Source organism: Myotis nattereri, assembly GCF_964212035.1.
Source record: "Myotis nattereri genome assembly, chromosome: 14".
NCBI classification, from domain to species: Eukaryota; Metazoa; Chordata; class Mammalia; order Chiroptera; family Vespertilionidae; genus Myotis; species Myotis nattereri.
Window position 1 is genome coordinate 54,544,446 of NC_138089.1, and position 22,230 is coordinate 54,566,675.

General features: G+C 41.3%; 1 protein-coding gene across 1 annotated transcript in view; it reads right to left on the bottom strand.

Moving 5' to 3' along the window:
* Positions 1-1,409: 1,409 nt before the first annotated feature.
* SCN11A (sodium voltage-gated channel alpha subunit 11) overlaps positions 1,410-22,230 on the bottom strand; it is a gene marked incomplete at its 5' end in the record, with an annotated part of 62,787 nt that continues 41,966 nt past the window's right edge. The window contains 9 exons of the mRNA XM_081106186.1: positions 1,410-3,065; positions 6,303-6,573; positions 8,086-8,186; positions 13,020-13,161; positions 14,803-14,856; positions 15,536-15,808; positions 16,272-16,373; positions 17,194-17,367; positions 20,395-20,549. Of these exons, the coding sequence (XP_080962312.1) occupies positions 2,029-3,065; positions 6,303-6,573; positions 8,086-8,186; positions 13,020-13,161; positions 14,803-14,856; positions 15,536-15,808; positions 16,272-16,373; positions 17,194-17,367; positions 20,395-20,549 (2,309 nt within the window). The 3' untranslated portion in view covers positions 1,410-2,028. The remainder of the gene's footprint in view (positions 3,066-6,302; positions 6,574-8,085; positions 8,187-13,019; positions 13,162-14,802; positions 14,857-15,535; positions 15,809-16,271; positions 16,374-17,193; positions 17,368-20,394; positions 20,550-22,230) is intronic.

A 22,230-nucleotide genomic window follows, 5' to 3' on the forward strand; every position in this document is an offset into this window, starting at 1 on the left:
TGAGATTACTCATGACAAATGCTTAGCCAGTGCCTGGTGCACAGCAGCCACTAAGTATAAAAATTAGATATTGACCATGATTAGATAATGCGATTATTGGTTTTGCCAACGCTCCGGAACACAAGGCTGCCTACAAAACTCAGGAAACCCAGGCCCATGAATACACTGTGTCATGGTGAGATCTTGCACACGTTGAAAATGATCGCCCCTCGGTGTACCACAGCGTCCGGCACTGGCCTTCCCTCCATGGGACAGAGGCTCAACCCTCAGACCCCAGGCTGCCGGTAGAAACATCAGCTCCTCCAGGCTGTGTGAGGTACAGGGCTCCAGGGATATTTCTGCAGGGGTTCCCTCCACACTTAGATGATCACAATGTAGGTTCTTTGCCCCCAGTCCAGGTTCTGGGAGCTGCCGGCCTAATGTCTTGTTGGCCTCGGGGTGTCTCCGGTTTTAGGGAGGTCCTGAGCTACCCCTGGGCCAGGCCCTCTTGATGGGCCTGGGTTGTTCTCTAGGCTCCTTTTCTTTCTTTCTTTCTTTCTTTTCTTTTTTTTTTTTTTAACATATTTTATTGATTTTTTACAGAGAGGAAGGGAGAGAGCCAGAGAGCCAGAAACATCGATGAGAGAGAAACATCGATCAGCTGCCTCCTGCACATCTCCTGCTGGGGATGTGCCTGCAACCCAGGTACATGCCCTTGACCGGAATCGAACCTGGGACCCTTCAGTCCGCAGGCCGACGCTCTATCCACTGAGCCAAACCGGTTTCGGCAACTGGGCTCCTTTTCAAGCAGACATTCAGCCAGAGCTAAGTGTAGGGTCCATCAGGTGGCAAAGGCCACCAGCTAACCACCATGTCCCATGGCGTCTGTGCCCTGGCGTCCTGCTGCTGAGAGGTGCTCTCTCCACCGAAGGGGCCCGCTGCATATTTGTTACCAAAGTCACAGGAGCCTTTCTCATTGGTTCCAATGTGCTGGAGCCAGCTCGGGCCAGCCTGTGAGACCAGATGCTGGACACTTCTTCCCAACTCCATCTGCAGAGACATGATGTCAGTAGCTTGAAATCAGCCAGGATGGAGGTATTCGCCACAGAGATCAGCAAATACTACAAATCCTGGCTTTTTTTTTTTTTTTTTTTTTCCTGAAGAGCCAACTGTTAGACCCTTATCAGTATACCACTTGTTTCCACCTTTAATTTTTTTTATTTTTTAGTGAACTGCTTATTTATTTATTTTTATTGATTAAGGTATTACAAATGTGTGGTTATCCCATTGCCCCCCCCCTCCCCCCGCCCGGCCAATCCCCCAAACCTGCCTTCACCCTCACCCTTTGTTTCCACCTTTAATTCCAAGCAAAGCACCACATTGAAACCATTGCTTACACAACCACTGAACAATAGGCTCTTTAATGTACTTTCTGAATAAAATGCAAAATGAAAGCCTCATCTGTTTGTTTGTTTATTTATCCAAATATATGTAACAGAGATTGCAGCTGGTGAAAGATATGGTGGTAATTGACAAGTCAAGATCATGCTTTTGTGTTTGAAATAAACTCCAAATATCTAATGTTAGTAAAAATATCTTCAGTGAGCTATTTTTTTTATTGGCAGGTTTTGAATTTTCACTTAGCATGCAAAAGAGCTCTATGTGATAAGCCCCATACTTGCATTGGGGAAAACATTAAATGCAGATATTAGATAATGTACCTCAAAACATATGGAAAAACAATTAAAAATTTTAATGTTTTTTGCTTCTTTTTTATTCTTTTGTTTTGACATAATTCGAACTGTGTTTCAATCCTAACATTAATGTGTCCTCTACAGCCCTTTCTAGTTAAAACAGTACCAGTGGTTACAGTCAGGCAGCCTCATCTTATAGCACTGTAGCAACCATTTGAAGTGAACCCTGAAATAGCACTTCTTTTATCCAAGAAAATGGAATAACTATGAGTCCACTGTTTGCTCACACACGGGGCTGTGGGTCCCCGGTGCTCACAGACTGTGAGGCTGTAAGGTAGGGGTGGCAGTGAGGGGCTCAGTCACAGTGGACCTTGCCCTCGGCCACCCCGGAGCTAGACAAGTCTCCATTGCAGAGTGTCTGGAGAGGTGGACGAGGCCTGTCTTCCAAGGCACACTTGTTTGTCTTCACCATCACTATGTACTTTCGAAAGGCCTTTTGAATGACAGAAGCGCATCGCTCCTCTTCCGTCCTTTTGGTGGTGGTGACTATGGGTTCGTATAACTTCTTCAGAGGGTTGGCTTCCATGAACTTCTCCTCCATCATCGCTTTCATGCTGTCCAGGCCAGTGGAGTCACCGAGTACCCTTGTGGTGAACGCGAAGAGAATGTCCAGGCAGTGGAGGCGATCTCCACTTACCATGGGCAAGTCCATTACTAGGAATTGGAATTTATTTGGCTTTGCCACACGCAAAGGCTCAGGAAGGGCATCGGCAAAGTCAGAAAGGGCAGAATATTTGATAAACTGTGTGGCTTCTGGGTCAAACTTTTCCCAGACTTCGTAGAACATTTCAAAGTCATCTTCACCCAAAGGGTCCTCACTTTCTTCAGTGGCTGTATTGAAGTTTTCTAAAATCACAGCAATGTACATGTTGACAACAATGAGAAAGGAGATGATGATGTAACTGACAAAGTAGGCTATGGCTATGGTAGAGAGGTGACAGTTCTCTTTCTTGGGGTCACATGAAGCTTCAGATTTCAACATGGGGTTGAGGAGGGTGTCCCAACCAGCTGAGGTGGTTATTTGGAAGAGACAGAGCAAGCTACCTGCAAACGTTTCAAAGTTGAATATGTCATCAATTCCAGACTCTTGCTTCACTCTACAGAAAGAGTTCATTCCAAAAATGGCATAAATAAACATAACCAGAAAGAGTAGAAGACCGATGTTGAACAGAGAGGGAAGGGACATCATCAGAGCAAAAAGGAGAGTCCTGATTCCTCGTGCCGCCCGGACAAGCCTCAGGATCCTGCCGATCCGAGCCAAGCGGACAATTCTGAAGAGTGTCGGAGGGAAAGGAATGTGCTCCTGGTGTTCCAAGAGAGAAATCATGGTACCTGAGGAAGAGAAGAGTCAGTCCGTCTCTAGCAGGCCTCGTTTCAGACCAGGCTGTCTCGCCTGCCTTGGAATCTTAGTGGGACTGACTTTTATCAATACCTTTTAATTTATGCACAAAATTAAGAATTTTCTTTACCCATATAAGGGGAAATATCTATCTGTACCTTAACTTGGAAAATAATTTCCACGGGCCATACAGTTTTAGGTGGGACCTTAGATGGGATAGGATGTCTAAAATACTAAAGACTCGAGGAAAGGAAAGAAAATGTAGCTTATGAAAGGCTATTTTGTGAGTTATCTCATGAACTTGAAATATATTATCTATGTTGGGCATTTAAAGTCATTTGTGGGGTAATAGTATAATAGTTTTCCACATTTATTGGATGTATAGAGTGGAAAACATGAACTATAGATGGAGTTTTTTAGATTAGAGTATAAAGAGAAATTTCTGCTAATGAAGGTTGGCTTGAGCCTGAGTTATCAGTAGAAATTGTGGGAAACCTAACCTCAAAATTCCTTAAAGAAACAGAATCTTATTTGTATAGAGCAGTGGTCGGCAAACTCATTAGTCAACAGAGCCAAATATCAACAGTACGATGACTGAAATTTCTTTTGAGAGCCAAATTTTTTAAACTGAAACTATATAGGTAGGTACATTGTTATTAACTTAATTAGGGTACTCCTAAGGCTTAGGAAGAGCCACACTCAAGGGGGCAAAAAGCCGCATGTGGCTTGCGAGCCGCAGTTTGCCAACCACGGGTATAGAGGAATTTGAGCACAGCTTGCCATAGGTATGGTCACGAGATGGTAGTGTCAGGATGCTCATCTTTGGGCTAAAGCTGCCATGGATCTCTCATATTTGTTAATATGTTAATTCTAAGGACTCCTGAGTCCAAACTCAAAAAATTTCAGGGACTAAATTAGAGATACTTTCTTTGTTGTGGTAGACACTCAGAAATGGCATCTCAAGCAGAGGTTTCTGAAAACTGCCTAAAATGTCACTCTCTTCTCTCACTGCCTACTCTGTGGGCAAGTGAAACAAAGATTTAAGACAACTCACATTTTGGCCCCGATATTATAGAATGGTTGGAACGTGTAGACATGGCCTTGCTATGGTGGTCCTCTAAGGTCCTTCAGGGTGATAGGCAGCCAAAACTATCTGCCATCGCCTACTCACTAAATGAGCTAATTGATGACATGTTTCACTGACTGCCCAATTGTGCCCAAGAAGTTTAATTCACATGTTAGTTGGGCAGCCAACCCTGGTGAGATGTGGAATTCATTAAGTACCAATTTAGCAACCACTGGAGGAGGTCCATCCTTTAAGGCCCACCTCCTCCAGGAATAGTTCTTTAAGTAATCAAGTCCACAGTAATCTGTCCCATCTCTGAGATCAATCATCTGTGTATCATGTACTTTGGTGTTCAATTAATTTCTCTGTTTCTGACTCTTTAAGGCAGCGGTTCTCAACCTGTGGGTCATACAACCCTTTCACAGGGGTCGCCTAAGACCATCGGAAAACACATATATAATTACATATTGTTTTTGTGATTAATCACTATGTTTTAATTATGTTCAATTTGTAACAATGAAATTGGGGGTCACCATAACATGAGGAACTGTATTAAAGGGTCGCGGCATTAGGAAGGTTGAGAACCACTGCTTTAAGGTGAGTAGGTCTTAACAACTGGCTTGTTATCTCCTAGAGAGAGACTCACTGTGGCTCACTCTCATTGTATATTTCTCTAAAAGCTTAGGAAAGAGCTTGAGAAAGTGTAGAGGCTGAGTTGAATGGCAGACCCACTGGCAAAGGAATAAAAAATACTGCCTTTTGTGAGCAGGATTTGGCTCAATGTGCATATTTCCTCAACCACTACAACAAAATGTTATCCAGTGCTATGCAGTGTAACTGCAATTGCCTAATATTTGTTTAAGGAACGGAAGTCAGAGATGTTTCCACAAACTGTACAATGCCTGGCACCGCCTGGAAGGAGTTCAGTAGAGAGTGGAGTGAACGAGCTGCTCTCTGCATCGTGGAGAACGGGCTCTGTCAGCTACAAGAGGGCTGCCCCAGAATCATCCAGCCACCACTTTCTAACACAGTTGCTTCTGTCAATTTTATCAGGATTTATGATTGGAACTGACTAATAAAAATAAAAGATCTATGTAACTGTAAGCACATGGAAGGATCTATTGGTACACTTCATCTACATGGCTTAGAAGCCAGAATAGCCTATGAACTTGCCCTCTGAAAAGTGGCACTGCTGCAGTGATAAGAACCAAAATATTTTTATCCAAAATATCTGTTTAATGCATCCTTTCTGAAATAGAACAAAAGCTTCCACCTGTGAAATCCATTGTTATTGCTTCCACTGCTTTTTGAACTATAAGAAGGGGCCCTGGCAATTCTACACAATTATAAAAAGTCAAATTATTGGTTTAGTTAAAAGCAGACTTCAAAAACTCAGAGTAAACTCGATGGTTAAGCATGAAGAATAAAGGTATATGGCAATAGCCCTCTCCCCCACCCCATTCTTCTTTCATAAACCTTATAGTTAATCCTGCCAGTGGTTAAGGAAAATAGCTGATTATAGAGTGAGCCTAGCTGGTGAATGGGGTCCAAGCAGTAGAGACAAGCATAGTTCATGCTGTGGTTTAAGTTAACATATGATACAGAGTAAAGAGGAAATACTGCTTGGCCATAGACACACCTGTGGAAGCCCAATCTAGGGTGGGTCATAGAGGCCTTGCATAGGAGGTGAGGGGAGGCCTGACAATGTCAAGGGGCATAATAATTATCATCTGACATCACATGGATTTTGAATTAAATAAAAATATGGAAATTAAATGCCAAATCCTTAAAGTTATATAATGTCCATTAGGGCTTATAGTTAGTTTCACAGAGAAGGTAGAACTCAGACTCAGTTACCAAGATTAACCAGGTAACCCCACAGAAACTTTTAAGTCACCTTGATTTTGTCTATCTCCATTGACTAAATAACCTACATTATTATTTACCTCTCTACTCCAATGGGGTAGACAGTCGAGGGAATGGAAATTACTCTATCACCTAGCAACTTCCCAGTAAAGAGTGGCATGAGCACACCTATGTTTTCAGAAATCACATTAAGCCTCATTTGTTGCTTTATGGATAGTTTGGACATACTTCCAAATAATAATACAAATTTACTCCTGGCTCTCAGATTCACACCCCTCTGGCTGCTGATTTTACTTACTAACGATAGAAATGACCACGATCAAACAATCAAATAAATTCCAGCCATTGGTGAAGTAGTATTGCCTCAAAGCAAAGATTTTGATGAGACACTCAATTGTGAAGATGACCACAAAGGCCAGGTTGAGATTCTCAAGGATGGATTTCATGGTCTTAGACTGGTCATATGACTCAGCCATCATGCTAATCATGTTGAGGAGAATGAAGATGATGATGAAGACATCAAAGAACTGGTTTGTGACCAGGTCAAATACGAGACCCTGGCATTTGTTCTGAGAGAGAAAAAGAAAGAAATCATAGATCACTTTGAGTTGTAAGGATGAAATAACAAATAAAAAAGGCATATACAGGAGGTGGTCACTTGGGGGAAAAGGAGACATATGTAAACTTTAGACAATAAATAAATATAATATAAATATGATAATATAATATAATATAATATAATATAATATAATATAATATAATATAATATAATATAATATGAAAAGCAAATACACAGACACACACACACACACACACACACACACAGGACACACTTGATGTCAGGTTCTATTCTGAGTTCTGGGAATAGCAGTAAATTTAACACACTTTTGATACTTTGGGGTCTATGTTCAAATGAAAATCTCAAAATCCTCCACACACTTCAATTCTCAAGCCCTTCTTCCATTCTGCTGTCCCGGCTGACCCTCTCCACCTTGAAAGTCTTCAAACTCACTTGTCAGAGCTACCAATGGTGCTTGTTGTATTACTTTATCATCGAATGCTCTCAAATCCCAGCCCTTTAATTAAACTGTGAGCACTGAGCAGCCCTTTCATACCAGTTAAAGCAGGATCAGCAAACTACGCCCATCGACCAAATCTGGCCCACCGCCTGTTTTTTGTATAACCTGGGAGCTCAGAATGGATTTCATGTTTTTAAATGTTTGAGAAAAACCTCAAAAGAATAAAGTGTTGACATATGAAACATATATGAAATCCAAGTGTCAGTGTCTCTACATCAAGGTGTACTGGAATACAGCCGTGCACGTATGTTCTGTGCCGTCTGTGGCTGCTTTTCTGGCACAACGGCAGAGAGAGCAGTAGCAGCCGAGACCATAAGGCCTGCAAAGCCGAAAATATTTACTGCCTGACCTTTTACAGGAAGTGTTTGCCAATGCCTGACACAGAAAGTCTATCATAAACATTTGTGAAGTGAAAGGGAGTATGCATGGCCTCAACTTCACAGCAGAAAAATTTGACAAAATATATTATAAATACATTTTAAACTAGTCAAGGTGAAATTAAAACGGTAGGCTAACAGACACAGACAACAGTGTGGTGACAGCCAGAGGGAAAGGGGGTGGGGGTAGGTGGAGGTGGGCTCAGGCAGTGAGGAGATAGAAACGGAAGGAGACTTTGCTTGGGGGGATGGGTGCACAATGCAGTGTGCAGATGATGTTGTGTTGAGTTGTACACTCAAAACCTGGATGGTTTTGTGAACCAATGTTATCCCAATAAATTCAATGGAAAAAAAAGTCTGCTAACATCTCATCACTGCAATGAGTATATACTAAGTGCCTGTTGTGTGCTCACTAAAAAGCTACAGTTGTTACCCAGACTCTTACTACTGAATGTGTGTCTAATTTTCCTAAGGACTTGAGCCATACACCTGTACATCTGGGTTTTTATTGTTCTTGGAAAAAGTCTGTAAATTTTAAAAATTAAAGAAGAGCAGCAGTGTTGACATCTGAGATCCTCATAACCACGTAATGAGCTGTGTATTTAGAATCAATTACTTCTCTTACCAGAGGTCTTGGAATAGGCTTTTGAGGTTTTTTGGATCCTAACTTTTTCATTGCATTATAGTATTTCTTCTGTTCTTCTGTCATAAAAATGTCTTGGCCACCTAAGTATACGAAGAAGAGGAGAGTTAATTATTAGCAGAGTTTTAGAAACACGTTCTAAATTGTCAGAAATAAAATTATATCCCACATCTATGATTAATTCCTAAAATTGCAATGGGAAGCAAAAGAGGCTGGACTCTAGGGGAGGGCTGAAAGGAACCCGTGTTTAAATTAAGGAATAGGAGAGAAACATTACATTTCATTTTTTAGAATATAAACAAAGATAACAAATTATTTGCAAACATCTACAGAATCTTTACAAAACTGGAAATATTTCAGATTGCATAAATCAAACCACAGTGCAACAAAAATATAAATGAGTGACACAATTTAAACAAAAAATGCCATTCAGTGGCAATTAAAATTCTCCTAAATAAATAAACATATAGGTCACTATTAATAAAATTTCACGGAATCTGTCCAGAGCCATTTTCAGAAATCAAAATTAGACAGCTTTAAGGGTTTTCACTACTGAGCAAGAAAGAATAGAAAAATGAACTAGATTTTTCATTTCTGATAGTTTTAGAGGACTTAAAGTAAAATATCTAGACATCCTGGATAAAACAGAAGAGAATTCCTTTAAATTGTATAGCTGAACAATACCATTTTCCTTACCAAAGTAAGGAAAATCTCCAGGGTCTGAAAATCAAGAGAGATTTTAAAAAATAAGACAGAGCAGTAAATTAGTTCTAAAGCCAAAATTGGTCTAGGAGCATTTTCTAATCTCTGTAAAACAAACTAGAATCTTTGGCTTTAATAAACACAAGGGGTCTTGGGAGAAAAACAGTGGGCTTCTGCTGAAGTCCCTGGATGAATCTGGACTTTCTAAGTGCTGCCAATGAAGAGGTGAAGATGACAGAATTTGTTGGCAATGAAAGACAACTAGGAAGCTGTCTCAGTGTGCACTATGGTAAAAACCTAATCTTCCCTGATAATTTGTGAATCCAGGCCTGCATGATGTGGGTATGGGATTTGAATTTACACCACCAGTATGGACCAAAAATATACAGGCCCTAGGTCAGCCTTTTCGAAGACTGGGAAAACCGGCACTGGGAACATGGATATCTGCATGCAAAAGAATAAAGGTGAATCCATACCTGACACCATATATAAAAATTAACTCAAAATGGATCAAAGACATAAATATAAAACCTAAAACAGCAAAACTCTAAGAAGAAAACAAGACAAAAGCTTCATCACATTGGATTTGTCAATAAATTCTTTAGTATGACACCAAAGGTGGAAGAAAAAATAAATTAAACTTCATAAAACTTTAGTGCATCATCAAAGGGCGCTTAGGTTGTTTCCATGTCTTAGCCGGCATGAATAATGCTGTAATGAACACAGATACATATATCTTTATGAATAAATGTTTTCAAATTTTTTGGGTAGGTACCCAGAAGAGGGATTGCTGGTTATATGGTGCTCTATTCGTAATTTTTTTTAGGAACCTCCATGCTGTTTTCCATAGTGGCTGTACCAATTTCCATTCCTTTGATGGATGATTGGATAAAGAGGTTATACATATATATAATGGAGTACTACCCAGCCACACAAAAAGATGAAATACTGACATTTCTGACAACATGGATGGATCTTGACAACATCATGCTAAGCGAAGTCAGTCAGATGGAAAAAATCAAGAACTGTATGACTTCACTCACATGTAAATACAAAACAGAAAGCAACAAATGAACAAATAAGACAAATAAACAAACAAAATGAACTCAAGGACATTATGCTAAATGAAATATGACAGTCACAAAAAGACAAATACTGTATGATTTCACTTAAATGAGTAGTCAAAGTCATAGAGACAGAAAGTAGAAGAGTGGTTGCTAGGGGCTGGGAATGAAGGATGGGAGTTATTGTTTAATGGGTAGAGAGTTTCAATTTTACAAGATGAAAAGAGTTATGAAGATAGATAGTGGTGATGAATGTATTTAATACCACTGAACTGTACAATAAAAATGGTTAAGATGGTAAATTTTGTGCTATGTGTATTGTACCAAAGCAAAAATAAAATAAAAACAGAGCCCCAGAAGTTAATCAGGTTGTTTCAGGATGCCTGGCAGACACAAGTGTCTTCAGTAATCATATGCATTATGATAATATTAACACTGTTTTTCTGAGCCTGTCCTAGGTGTGTGTTGTGGGATAAAGAAAATGAGTAAGTATGGAAAATTATACTGCTATCATCTCCTGTGCCCGTGAGAACCAGGTTCCTCAGTGTGGAGGAGAGGAGGTACAGCTGTATCAGTTAAATGAGAACCTCAGGGTCCTGAATTTGAATGATCAGCATTCATATTTCCACGTTTATCTCCCAGGAGTCCTAAATGTGAAGTAGCTCTGTCCACTGAGGAAGCCTTGAAGCAAAGACAATGAGCATTCCCAACGGCGGTCTTGGAACACCACCGCACATAACGAGCCCAGCACTCCTCAGAGAAATGGCTGGTTCCAGCTCGGGGACAGGAAGGGTCTGACTAGGCCTGGCACATCTCATTATTCCAGAGAGCGAGGAAGCTGTCAAATGGGAGGACCTTATTTGAATCCTGATTTGAAAAGAAACAAACTTTAATACACATGATTTAATCAATGAAAGAACAAATAAGTATTTTAAGAAAATGAAAGACTGGAGGAAATTTGAACATGGACTGGGTATTTGACAAATTTAAAGAATTCATGTTCATCTTTTTAGGTGAGATAATAAATTTGTAGTTATGCTTAAAAAGAGCTATTTTCTCAAATATCTGTGGATGAAATGGTATGATGTGTCTGATTAGTTCTACAAAAAACAAAACAAAAACCCAGTGGCAGGTTTGGGTGAGGCCACAGATAGCATACCGATGTTCTTAAAGCAATAAATGTTGTGATGGGTAGTTTGGGTTCATTTTAGTATACTCTTGTGCATGTTTGAAATTTTCTGTAATAAAAAGTAAAACAAAACAAAATTGCTATAGACTAATCAGAATAGTGATTTCAAATGTAAGCTGAAACCTAAAATCATAAGGCCTGACACCCAAATTGCAGGTATTGATTGCAATCAAATTGCACATTACAGAGGTGACTCCACATAGCACACTCCCGAGTAACAGCAGTGACTAATAGTTGCGTAAGGGTAGTGACTGGCTCTCCCTGCAAACACTAGGAGGGCTCATCAGTATCAAGGTATATTCTAGATGGGTTAAAAAAGTTCAACAGAAAAATAAAAAAAGAGCATCCCAAAACTGGGAAAACGAAAGATGAATAATATTTAGTTACCAGTTTTTAGAATTCAGAAATGCAAGAGAAGAAGTCAAAAAGGTCAAGATTGGGAGTTTGACTCCATGAATATGCTAAATGTCTGTAAGTCAAAAAGGTCACTACAAAAATACAAAAAGCAAGTCACAAATTGGACTTATTATATAAAAATATAAGAAAAAGATGACAATCTCAATTTTAAAAAGAGACAAAGTCTAAAAACATAACTCTTAAGAGAAAAATACTTATGGCCACCATCCTGTGAAACCATGTATAACCTCACAAACAATCAAGTAAATGAATATAAAGCAATGAGATAATACTGTTATCCATCAAGCTAGAAAAGATTTAAAAAATTATAAAAACCAGAATGATGAGAAAAGAACAAAGAGGCATTTTCATATCTTGCAAAAGGAGTGTACCCAGCACTGTTTCTAAAAGGTTATTTGATAGTATATCTTTAATGCCTTAAATTTAAGAACTTATCCTGAGGAAATAATCAGATACACAGAGAGAAATTCAAGAATGTTTGTGACAGTGTTAGAAGAGCAAGAAATTTAGAACTGAACTAAATATCTAGGCAAGGGGAAAATGATCAGGATAAATTATGATCTATCCATAGTATGGGATGTAATTCAGCGCCCAAAATTCTTACAACAAAGATGATTTCATGACATGGGTTCATGACTAATGAGAAGGGGGTGGGAGCTACAAAATTAATAATATCATGCATGTAAAAGGAATACATATTTAGTTGGGAAGTAACTGGAAGGGATTGTACCAAAGTGATGAGGCTTAATCCCAAATGGCTATCATTTGGTGGTCACCTTATGGATGATTTAAATTTTCTTTTTATCTTCCACATTTACTATGAACAGTAAAAATCAGGGGAAAAAGCATGTTTATTACAATGCATGGGGAACCTCCCTATAACAATCTGCCTCTTCGCCAACCATCTTCTTTTCCAGTTGTTCCAATGAATCTGCTGAATTTGGGTGTTGGGAGCCAGGACACAGTTTGCTATAGGGGAGAGTATTTTTTCTTTCCTTTCTTTTTCTTTTTTTCTTGGCTGCCTCCTGCATGCCCCCTGCTGGGGATCGAGTCCACAAGCCAGGTATGTGCCCTTGACCAGAATTGAACCTAGGATGATGCTTCCAGTCCACAGGCTGACACTCTATCCACTGAGCCAAACCAGCTAGGGCTTTTAAAAATTATTTATTTATTCATTTATTTATTTGTTTGTTTTTATAGAGAGTATTCTTTTTATTCTGGGTAACAACTTACAATTGAAAGATTACTAAAATATCACTGTAGTGTCATAAATACTGATCCTGGTAATTGCCTTTTTATCAGGGTTCAACAATGTCCTTTGTGTTAAAGAGTAGAATGGAGAAATAAAACAATGGTTTAATAAAACCCAGTTGTTTTTAGTCCCTTTTCAGCCACATCTTCAAGCTTTGTCTCTAGGTGGCCCCCTCTTTGTTCTCATGCTGATGATGAAGGCTACTTTGCACAACCATCTAGACCAGAATTATGTTTCACTCAAGTGCTTTGGAGAAGAGAAGTAAAATACCAAACCAGAACAACCCCGATACTTATCTTTTTCTGCTGATGATTGAAGTTATCAATTATAACACCAATAAAGAGATTTAGAGTGAAGAATGAGCCAAAGATGATAAAAAATACAAAGTAAAGGTACATGTATATGTTCGTCTCAAATGCTGGCTGGTCTTCCTTCTAGGAATTTTTTTAATGAGAGAAGAAAATAATTACTGGAGAGAAATATAAGCCATATTAGCTACCTCATCTAGAAGACCAAGTATTCTCAGCAGCAGCATTAACTCCTCAGCCCACTCCAGACAGCCATGGCGCCTGCAGAAAGCCCCTCAGTTTCCCCTCGCTCAGGGTACAATGCGTGGGAGGAAGTCAGACTGGAGGTGAGACTACCAGAGGCAGACAAACTGCCAACTCCTGTTGAACAATTACATCCTTCATACAGAGCCCACATCGTATTTAGTTTATGCTTATGTCCTGTTACTCTTAAATCCCTGATACCTAGCATACCTTGTGACGTGTAGCATATCATGAATGAATGAATGAATGAATGAATGAATGAATGATCAAGCTCCAGAATGGACACAAATGAATTAAAACCAAGCTCCCCAGCTCAAAGTGTGACTCAAAGCATCAGACACTGGGGATAGAGAGAGGCCATTCAAACTTTTTTCAGTTCTCATGTGACGTAGACATGGGATTGACAGCCATGTGTTTGCCATGGTGGGCTTCACAGCAAGGAATGGAGTAGACTGCTGGGCCAGGAGACCATGTGGGGACTATGGCAGCAAGTCAGTATTTGAGACCAGGAAGAGTTGAGGGGGTAGAAACGCCCATTGTTAACCACTTATAATTTTAATATTTGAGACTAGCAGGATTCTCCACAACTACACAGAGAATGGCCATGATGCTAGAAGCCAGCACACATCAACTAGAATGTCCCAGGACCAGCATCAGGACAGATATCCCTCCACATACTTCCACCCACATTTGTGAGCCACACACCTTTTCTATCACGCATCTGCATAAGATTTCCTCCCCATCCCCAAGCTCCACCTCAAGGCAGATGGATGCTCAAAGTAAACTAGGAGAAAGGTCATTTACTCAGACAAAAAAAATGAGCACATTAATATTTTTAAATATTTCCTTGGTTATAAATTGCCTCTACCACTCATATAACTACCCATAGCACTTCTAGTGCTACTACCAGCTCACATGTAAAGAATACCTACCATGTGCCAGACATCAACTCTAAAGACTCTCAAATGGAACATCAGACACACACGTGTGTGATGATAGGAAAAAACAAACAATGCTGATTCCATTCTTGATTCAACCATCTGTTCACAGTATGACTTTGGACAACACTCATCCTTTTAATTCCTCAATTTTCCAATTGAGAAATAGAAATAAATGAGATCGCTGAGTATTCTTCTAACTTTTGGAATCCATGACCACTTTCTATTTAACTAGAATTCAACGGCTGACAATCACCAGAAACCCCTTTAGTCTTGGGAGAGCCTGAAGCCATGAGAGGGGTTGTTGTGCTCATACCTAGTCCCATCTTACAATTTTCCCACAGCCAAGGGCAAGGACCCTTTGAAAAATGGCTTCTGCCTACCCACTCATTTGGAGAAAAGGTGAGAGAAGAAAATCAAGGCATCCTGTGATTCTGTTGCTGTTTCTGGCTCCATGTCCTACATGAGTGGTTTCTCCTTGGCCACTATGGAGAAAGAGGACTGGACTTTGGAGCATGCTAGGATGTAATCATAACATCCCTGTTTTGACCCCGGCACTCGAGAACATGGTAAAACACAAGCTCACCTCTCTGGCATCGACAGCTGCATGCATAATATCTGTCCAGCCCTTAAATGTTGCCTGCAACAAAAAGTATATAAACATGAACACAATTATAGACTTGCCATCAACAGACAGATGCCAGGGAAAAGCAAGCAAGGCCAGTGGGCAGATGTGTGTAAGGTGATGTAGCACCCTTCCAGGACAGAATGTCCAAGTAAAAGGACAGTAGGAAGGAATGCAAGGATGGGTGTCTTGGATTTTTCTTATTATTAATTTACACAAAATATAAAGTTTATAAACAAGAAAGTTCTGCCTTAAAAATTGCTAGAAAAGCTACAAATCAATTGTTGGAAAGAGCCTGTTTAAGGCTTCTCCTGATGCTATGTTTGTCTGCACTGTCAGTCCAAGACCTGGCAGCTGTGGCTTGACCTGGGACTGACTTCCAACAAGAAACCATTACTAATGGCGCAGCCGGGCCTCCAAGGTTCCTCTCCTCTCTGATTGGAGCTCTGAAGAACAACGCACCACCCATGGCAGAGTAGGAGGGACAGACCCTACAGGGGCACCACTTGAAGGTTGAGGCTCAGTAGACAATAAAGTTGGAGATGCCTAGTGAAGAGCAATTCCAGAGGGCACTGGCTCTCACATGAGGAAATGGGATTTGATTCTCTTACCTCAGGGGAGTCACTGTATTTTTATTCGTTGAGAAATAATTTATGGTTTTCCTAAGAGTGACAAACATGCTGACAGCACATACCACTTGCAGCAGGGCGAGGTAAGCCATTCCCACATTGTCAAAGTTGACTTTCAGGTTGTCCCAGGTGAAATTTTCACTTATACATTGACTTCGGTTTGCAATAATGGTGTAATTTATAAGTAAAGCCGGGCTAGCTGTTGTATTCATGCATCTTCCAAACTTTCCGGAAAACAAGTTTACTCCCAGGATACAAAATATAAGCCAGAAAATGAGGCAGACCAGCAAAACATTGAGAATGGCAGGTATGGCACCTATGAGAGCATTAACTACCACCTTAAGGAAACAAAACAGAAGAAAAACATAACAGATATAAGACTCATCATGCTCTTGTTTGTCCCAGGATAGGCCTGGGGCTCATAGAGCTCCTGTCTTTACCTGCCACTCTAACCCTCCCCACACTCCACGACAAGCCCTGCTCTCAGCTGCATAGGTAATGGTCCTTTCAGGTGCCACTAGGGATCTCTGGAGAGGTGCCCTCTGATGACGGTGTTGGAGACTCATGGAACACCTGCCTTTGGATTAAAGGGAAGCCATAGTCATGTCACAGAAGCTCTTTTAGGATGGTGGCTTTCTCTTACACTTTTCTCCATTTCTCAAATTCTAAGCAATGGACTGGATGAGAAGGAGTCCAAGGAAAGCTTGGCCATTTAAGGAAAGCCCTCTTAGGCCCGGGAGAAATGCTCCGCCTTTCCCTGCTGGCTAAAGAAAGTCCCTCCCGTGCACCTGAAGAATGTACCTTCATTCCTTCAAACTGGGACAGAGCTCGCAGGGGCCTCAGTGCGCGAAGAGTCCGGAAGGATTTCAAGCCCTTTACGTCAATGAGAGTAGTCACAGACACCTGGTGGGAAGAGAAGCCTGCTGGGTAGTATGCCTGCCTGGATGCCCAGAGAAGACAATGTGGGGGTGAGAGCCCTCATTCTAAGAGGCAGGTGGATTATCCAGACACACAGACACTGCTGGAAGGGGAAGAATGGATGGAGAGGCCCTTTCCTCCTTGTCTGGCAAAACTATAGTTCGTGCAGGTAAGAACGATGCATTTACGTTAGTTGTTTAATAAAAGACAAAGAAAAGCTGAGAAATTGTTGTGAATTAAAGGAAACCAAAAATCATGTCAATGATATGTCATGTGGGGTCCTGAATTGGATACTGGATTGGGGTGTGGTGTGTGATGGATGGGATACAGAAAATAAAGGACTTTGTTGCAACAATTGACAAAATCTGAAAATAGATTTTTTTAATATTGGATCTTGTTAAATTTACTGTCAAAATTGCACCGTGACTATGTGAGATAATATCTTTGTTCTTAGAAATACACACTGATGGCCCTAGCTGGTTTTGCTCAATGGATAGAGCAACAGCCTGCGAACTGAAGGGTCCCTGGTTCAATTCCAGTCAAGGATACATACCCGGGTTGTGGGCTCTAGTGCAGGAGGCAGCCAATCAATGATTCTCTCTCATCACTGATGTTTCTATCTCTCCCTCTCCCTTCTCTGAAATCAATAAAAATATATTTTTAAAAATAAAAGAAATACACACTGATGATTAACATTTCACCCCATCAGCTTTGTCATTTTCTCTCTTATTTTTTCCCTAAGTTGCTGGAGATAAAGTTGCAGACACCACCCTCCTTTACCCTTTAAGAGAGATGGTACACTTACAATCACAATGGTGAAATCAAGCCAGCACCAGGCACTGGTAAAATACTTCCGAAATCCAAAGGCCACCCATTTCAAACCCATCTCCAGGATAAAAATGTGTGTGAAAATATTGTCAGTACACTTAAGTAATTCTTGGATTTTGGGTTGTTTACCAAGGTGAATATCTTCAAATATCTGAAATGATAAAGCCATAGGCCAGGTTGAATATTTGCACAGGTCTCCTTGATGACTTTCCTTTTTCTTTTTTCTTTCTTATTTGAATAAACTAGTATCTGTCTTGGTGATAAAGTTTTGCTCAACAGGTATTAAGGCTGAATTTTTCCAGTGGAAAAATTCCCTAAGTAAAACTGGAAGAAGAAAAATCAATTCCTTAAGTAAAACTGGAAGAAGAAAAATCCTATTTCTAGACTTCTGTTGCCACTATGTTCCCCAGGCTCTCATCACTGGCCCCTGGAGCATAAAAACATCTTGCTAACAAATCACCATACCAGTTCCTGGTCTTCCTAATCCTTTCAACTCTTGCCAACAAAATCCTGCTCACTTTTCTAAAACCACTGAATGGCACACACACACCATCTCTTTTGTCCTCCTAGTTACCTAGGGGCTCTATTCAGTGGCTCTCTGTTGCTTTTAACATCAAATCCAAACACCTTAGTCCACACTCTTGATCTGGCCCACCCCGAGGCCCATCATCTCCTACCACAAACAGCCTTACCTATTTGCCGTAGTGTTCCCTACACACCTGATCATTGTGAATGTGCACCATGTCATACAAAAGTTCGAGACACTACGGGCTAGAGCTCCCAGTGTAAATTACTTTGAAAACTAAACATTCATTAATTGTGACTATGAAAACGAGACACCCTAGCTTTCAGAGAGACCCATTTTCATGCTACGTACAAACATTTCCTTCAGCCCAAGTGTGCGGGTGCTGCTTCAGGGTCTATAGAATGAGGATGCACACTGTTTATTTTTTTGGCTTTCACAGAGTTACTGAAGAGGAAAGGAAGGAGAGAAGGGGCCTTGACACTAAATCTGCCAGGACATTTGGGCAAACACCGAGAGCAAGAAAGCAAGTAGCCCTGCTGTCGGGACCGAGGTTTCCACAGCTCCATGGCTCTGGGGCAAAGAAAGCAAAGGAGTAAGTTTCGCTTCCAACTCCCCAGTGGGATTGACTAGGGAAGGACCTCCATCTCTGCTCTGCCTCCACCCCATAGGCTCCTTGTCAGCCCTTCGATCTAAAAGATTAGCTCATCTTTTCTATAGGAAACTGTCCTTCTTCCATCAAGACTGGGTTAGCCGCCACCCTACACGGCCCCATGTCACTCTGCTTCTCTGAGTATATCACTATGGCCCTGGTCTCTAATTGCCAGACTCCATTAAGAGAAACAAGCATGAATGGCTTTGGAAGCTCATTTTCTCTCTCATTTTGGAAGCTTGGCAACAAGCTAGCTCCGCAGGTCTGAGTTAGCTCAATGGAAGAGCAAGCTGATAATCAGCAACTGCTCTTTGGGGGCTCCCACATTATAACGAGGCCATTTGCTAATCCAGGAAGCTCCCATTATTACATAGTTTCCCAGACGAGAGCTTCTCAAACTCTGGTGAGTCCCAAATCACCTAGGTTCTGATTTAGCAGGTCTGGGGTGGGCTCAAGACTCTGCATTTTTAATAAGCTTCCATGTGCTAACTAAGGCTGCTGGCAATCAATGAGGTGTTTCTTTTCTCTATTTCTCTGCAAATAATGTACAGTGAAACAGGGCCTGGATCCCTCTCCTGGAACTCCCTGCTTGTGTGTTCAACTCACTCTGCCCAGCCTACACTTGCCTCAGCTGAAGGCAGATGAGAAAGAGGATTGTGTGTCATCTGCTATTTCTCTGATTATACTTTTTCTCACATGGTGCCATGGGGCATGTGCGGCCTTTTGATAGCACCACTGCTTTCCCACTGACTAGCACAGGGCTTGGTAGACACCAAGTACCATTTGTGGAGTAAATTAAAACCCCCTACCACTTGAATGAGAGTAGACAGCCAGTAAGATTGTAATCACCAGAAGACTATAGGAAACCAAAGGCCAAGGACTAGCAATAGAAATTAATCAAGGAACTTCTCTTGATAGTTTTAGAGAAATCTGCTCTTTTGATGGAGGAATCATTTACACTGTGGTGAGTAGATAAATGAGGAGTCTGTTGGTCATAGCCTCTGATGGGCCCCAGTATGTGTTCATCTCCTTTCCCGCAGAGATTGCACGGGTGTAGAGCACTAACCAGAAAGGCAGGGGTAAAGAAGCGAGACATTTCCCTGTCCCCTTCTATTTGCTGGGAGCATACTGCAAGGTGTTCTGTGACTCCAAATTCAAAAGGAGGAGCCCAGGGCTCCATTCACTTGACATAACAAATAGGAAGACAATTTAGTTCTATAGTATGGCCATTTTAAGGGAAGACACAAGAATGAGGGATGAAGGGAGGGAGGGAGGGAAGGAAACAGGGAGGGAGGGAGAATGAGAGAAAGAATAAGAGAGAGAGAGAGAGAGAGATTGGTGATAGGAGCAAAGGGGGCGGTGAAGTGGGGAGCGGGAGGTGAGGATAGAGAGCTGGAAGGAGTTTATGACTATGTGGTTCTGGAGGCTGATGGATTCAGTTATTTCCAAACCTCACTGGGACACAAGACACCTCGGTTGGGAAGGATCTGCCATGCACATAAAGTGGCATCTCTTTGTCTCTCCTCTCAAGGGATTATGAGTGATAGAAAACACCAAGGCAACTTAGTATACCCTCCTCCGGTCCCTGCAGCCTTCTCCTCACATTTTATCTTTAAGAAAGCAGCATTATGGTCTTCAAGGAAAAAGAGAGTAGGAGTGCTGCGGTCTAAAGGAGGAAACTGGTAGGATATAGTGAAATGTCTAGAAATCCTCCAAGAATGACAGACAGACCTGGGGTAAAGGGCCAGACTTCAGGGGCCACTTTAGAGTGCTAGGTTGGGTCATGATTCCCTGTGGGTAAAGTGCCTTTGGCCCGGGGGCTTCCCACTTGCAGCATGAGTCCAGAAGTTGTTCTGCAAAATCCTATCCCCAAGGGGAACCAGCAGTAAAGATCCCACTTGTGCGTATTCTGCCCACGTTCACAGCCCCATGAAAGTAAAGTCAGAATGCAGCTCCCCCAGCTGCCTTGTTCCCCAATGTCCCCACAAGATATGATCATTTACCAATGCCCCACTGCTCAGCAGAATCACAAAGATAATAAAGCTCTCAAACCAGCTGTGTTTCACTATTTGGTAGCAGGTTTTCCGCAGGTTCCACCAAAGGATCCAGGGGGACTTTCTCTTGTTCACAGCACAGCATGAGAAGCAGCAAGCCAGGCCTACAAGGAACGCCCATTAGTGTCTGTAGTAAAGTACATTAACAACCCAACCCTTCACCCCTCCCTTTACACATGCCCCTTGCTGTGTGATTTTGCAATTCCTTACACTAAAGAGGTAGAGTCTTTTTCCAACCCCTTGAATCTAGGCTTAGCTGTGTCACTTGATTTGGCCAATAGAGCAGAGTGAGCCAGTTCTGAGCCTAGACCCTATGCAGCCTTGCATGTTTCCATCTGCTCTCCTCCATCTACATAAGAAAGGTGTATATGCCAGGCTGGTGTGGCTAAGTGGTTGAACATCAACCTATGATCCAGGAGGTCACAGTTCCAATTCCTGGTCAGGGCATATGCCAGGGTTCTGAGCTCAATCCCCAGTGGAGGGTGTGAAGAAGGCAGCCGATCAATGATTTTCTCTCATCACTGATGTTTCTAACTCTCTCTCCCTCTCCCTTTCTCTCTGAAATAAACAAACCCACCCCATTTTTTTAAAAAAGAAAGGTGTATTCAGGTCAGCTAACTGGTTCCAGGAAGAGAACAGACATGTTACACGAAGCCACATTGCAGTTAAACCCAGGCTAGATCAGCCAACTCCTACTCAGTACCACTCACATGAATAAAGCAGCCAAGATCAGCAGAGACAGCCAGCCTAGATGAGCTGAATCATGTTTATCACTGTGTGCTACTGAGGTCTTGTGGTTGTTTGTTATGCAGCAATGTTTTTGGCAATAGTAATCAGTGTCCTCAGAACTGCAGGGAATGAGGCATGGATGGACACAGGCTTTGTCAACCACCCATGGAAGAGTTTGATCAATTGTCAAGATACTTACAAATAGCTGAGCATTTGGTCCCAACACACACAAGCCATCTAGATGAATCACATCACCTTTTCACCTTGTCTCCTCCTCCACTCCTCCTAATTCTGTGGATGCTTATTACTTCATGGTGACTACAGCATTCCACTCCTTTTCTCGTCATCTTCCTAAATCACTGTGAGGTCTCCTCAGTCTCCCCCTTACCTCTCTCCATCTTTCAGAACATCAATAAATTAATTTTCCTAAAATAGTATTTCTCTTACCCTACTCCTCTCTTCTTCTAGAACCATACCCCCCCCCTTTTGCCTCCATCTTCATTGCTGACATCCTCTCCATACCTCAAGGACCAGTCCAAATGGAAGTCAAGAGAATAGTAATCTAGCCCTAGCCTGACCTCTGACCCCCTGAGCAGCTTTAGAGCTGTCAAACAACACTAAAACCCATTCTTAGTATTCCTTTTGAACCCAGCCTAGCCCAAAACTGATGGAGAAATTTTTAATTTTTAGATTCATTTATTCATTTGTTAAGTTACTTATTTATGTGCTTAACATTTATTGAGCCCATAATCAGGGCAGGTTCTATTCTCACAATAGAGATACAATAATATTGCTTTTGTGTTTAAGAACCTCATGGGAGAGATGGACAGAAATAAATTCCCCTCAATGAATACAAAAAAATAATGAAGGCACACAGGGAGAAACCATTACATCCACTCAAGGAATCAGAAAATGCTGCATTTGTTGATTGCTTATTATGTGCCAGGCACTCTTCTAAGTTATTTATATTCATTCATTTCAGACCTATAACAACCCTTTCAGCAGGTACTATTATTATACCATTTTGTAAATGAGGCACAGAGAGGTTAATGAAAT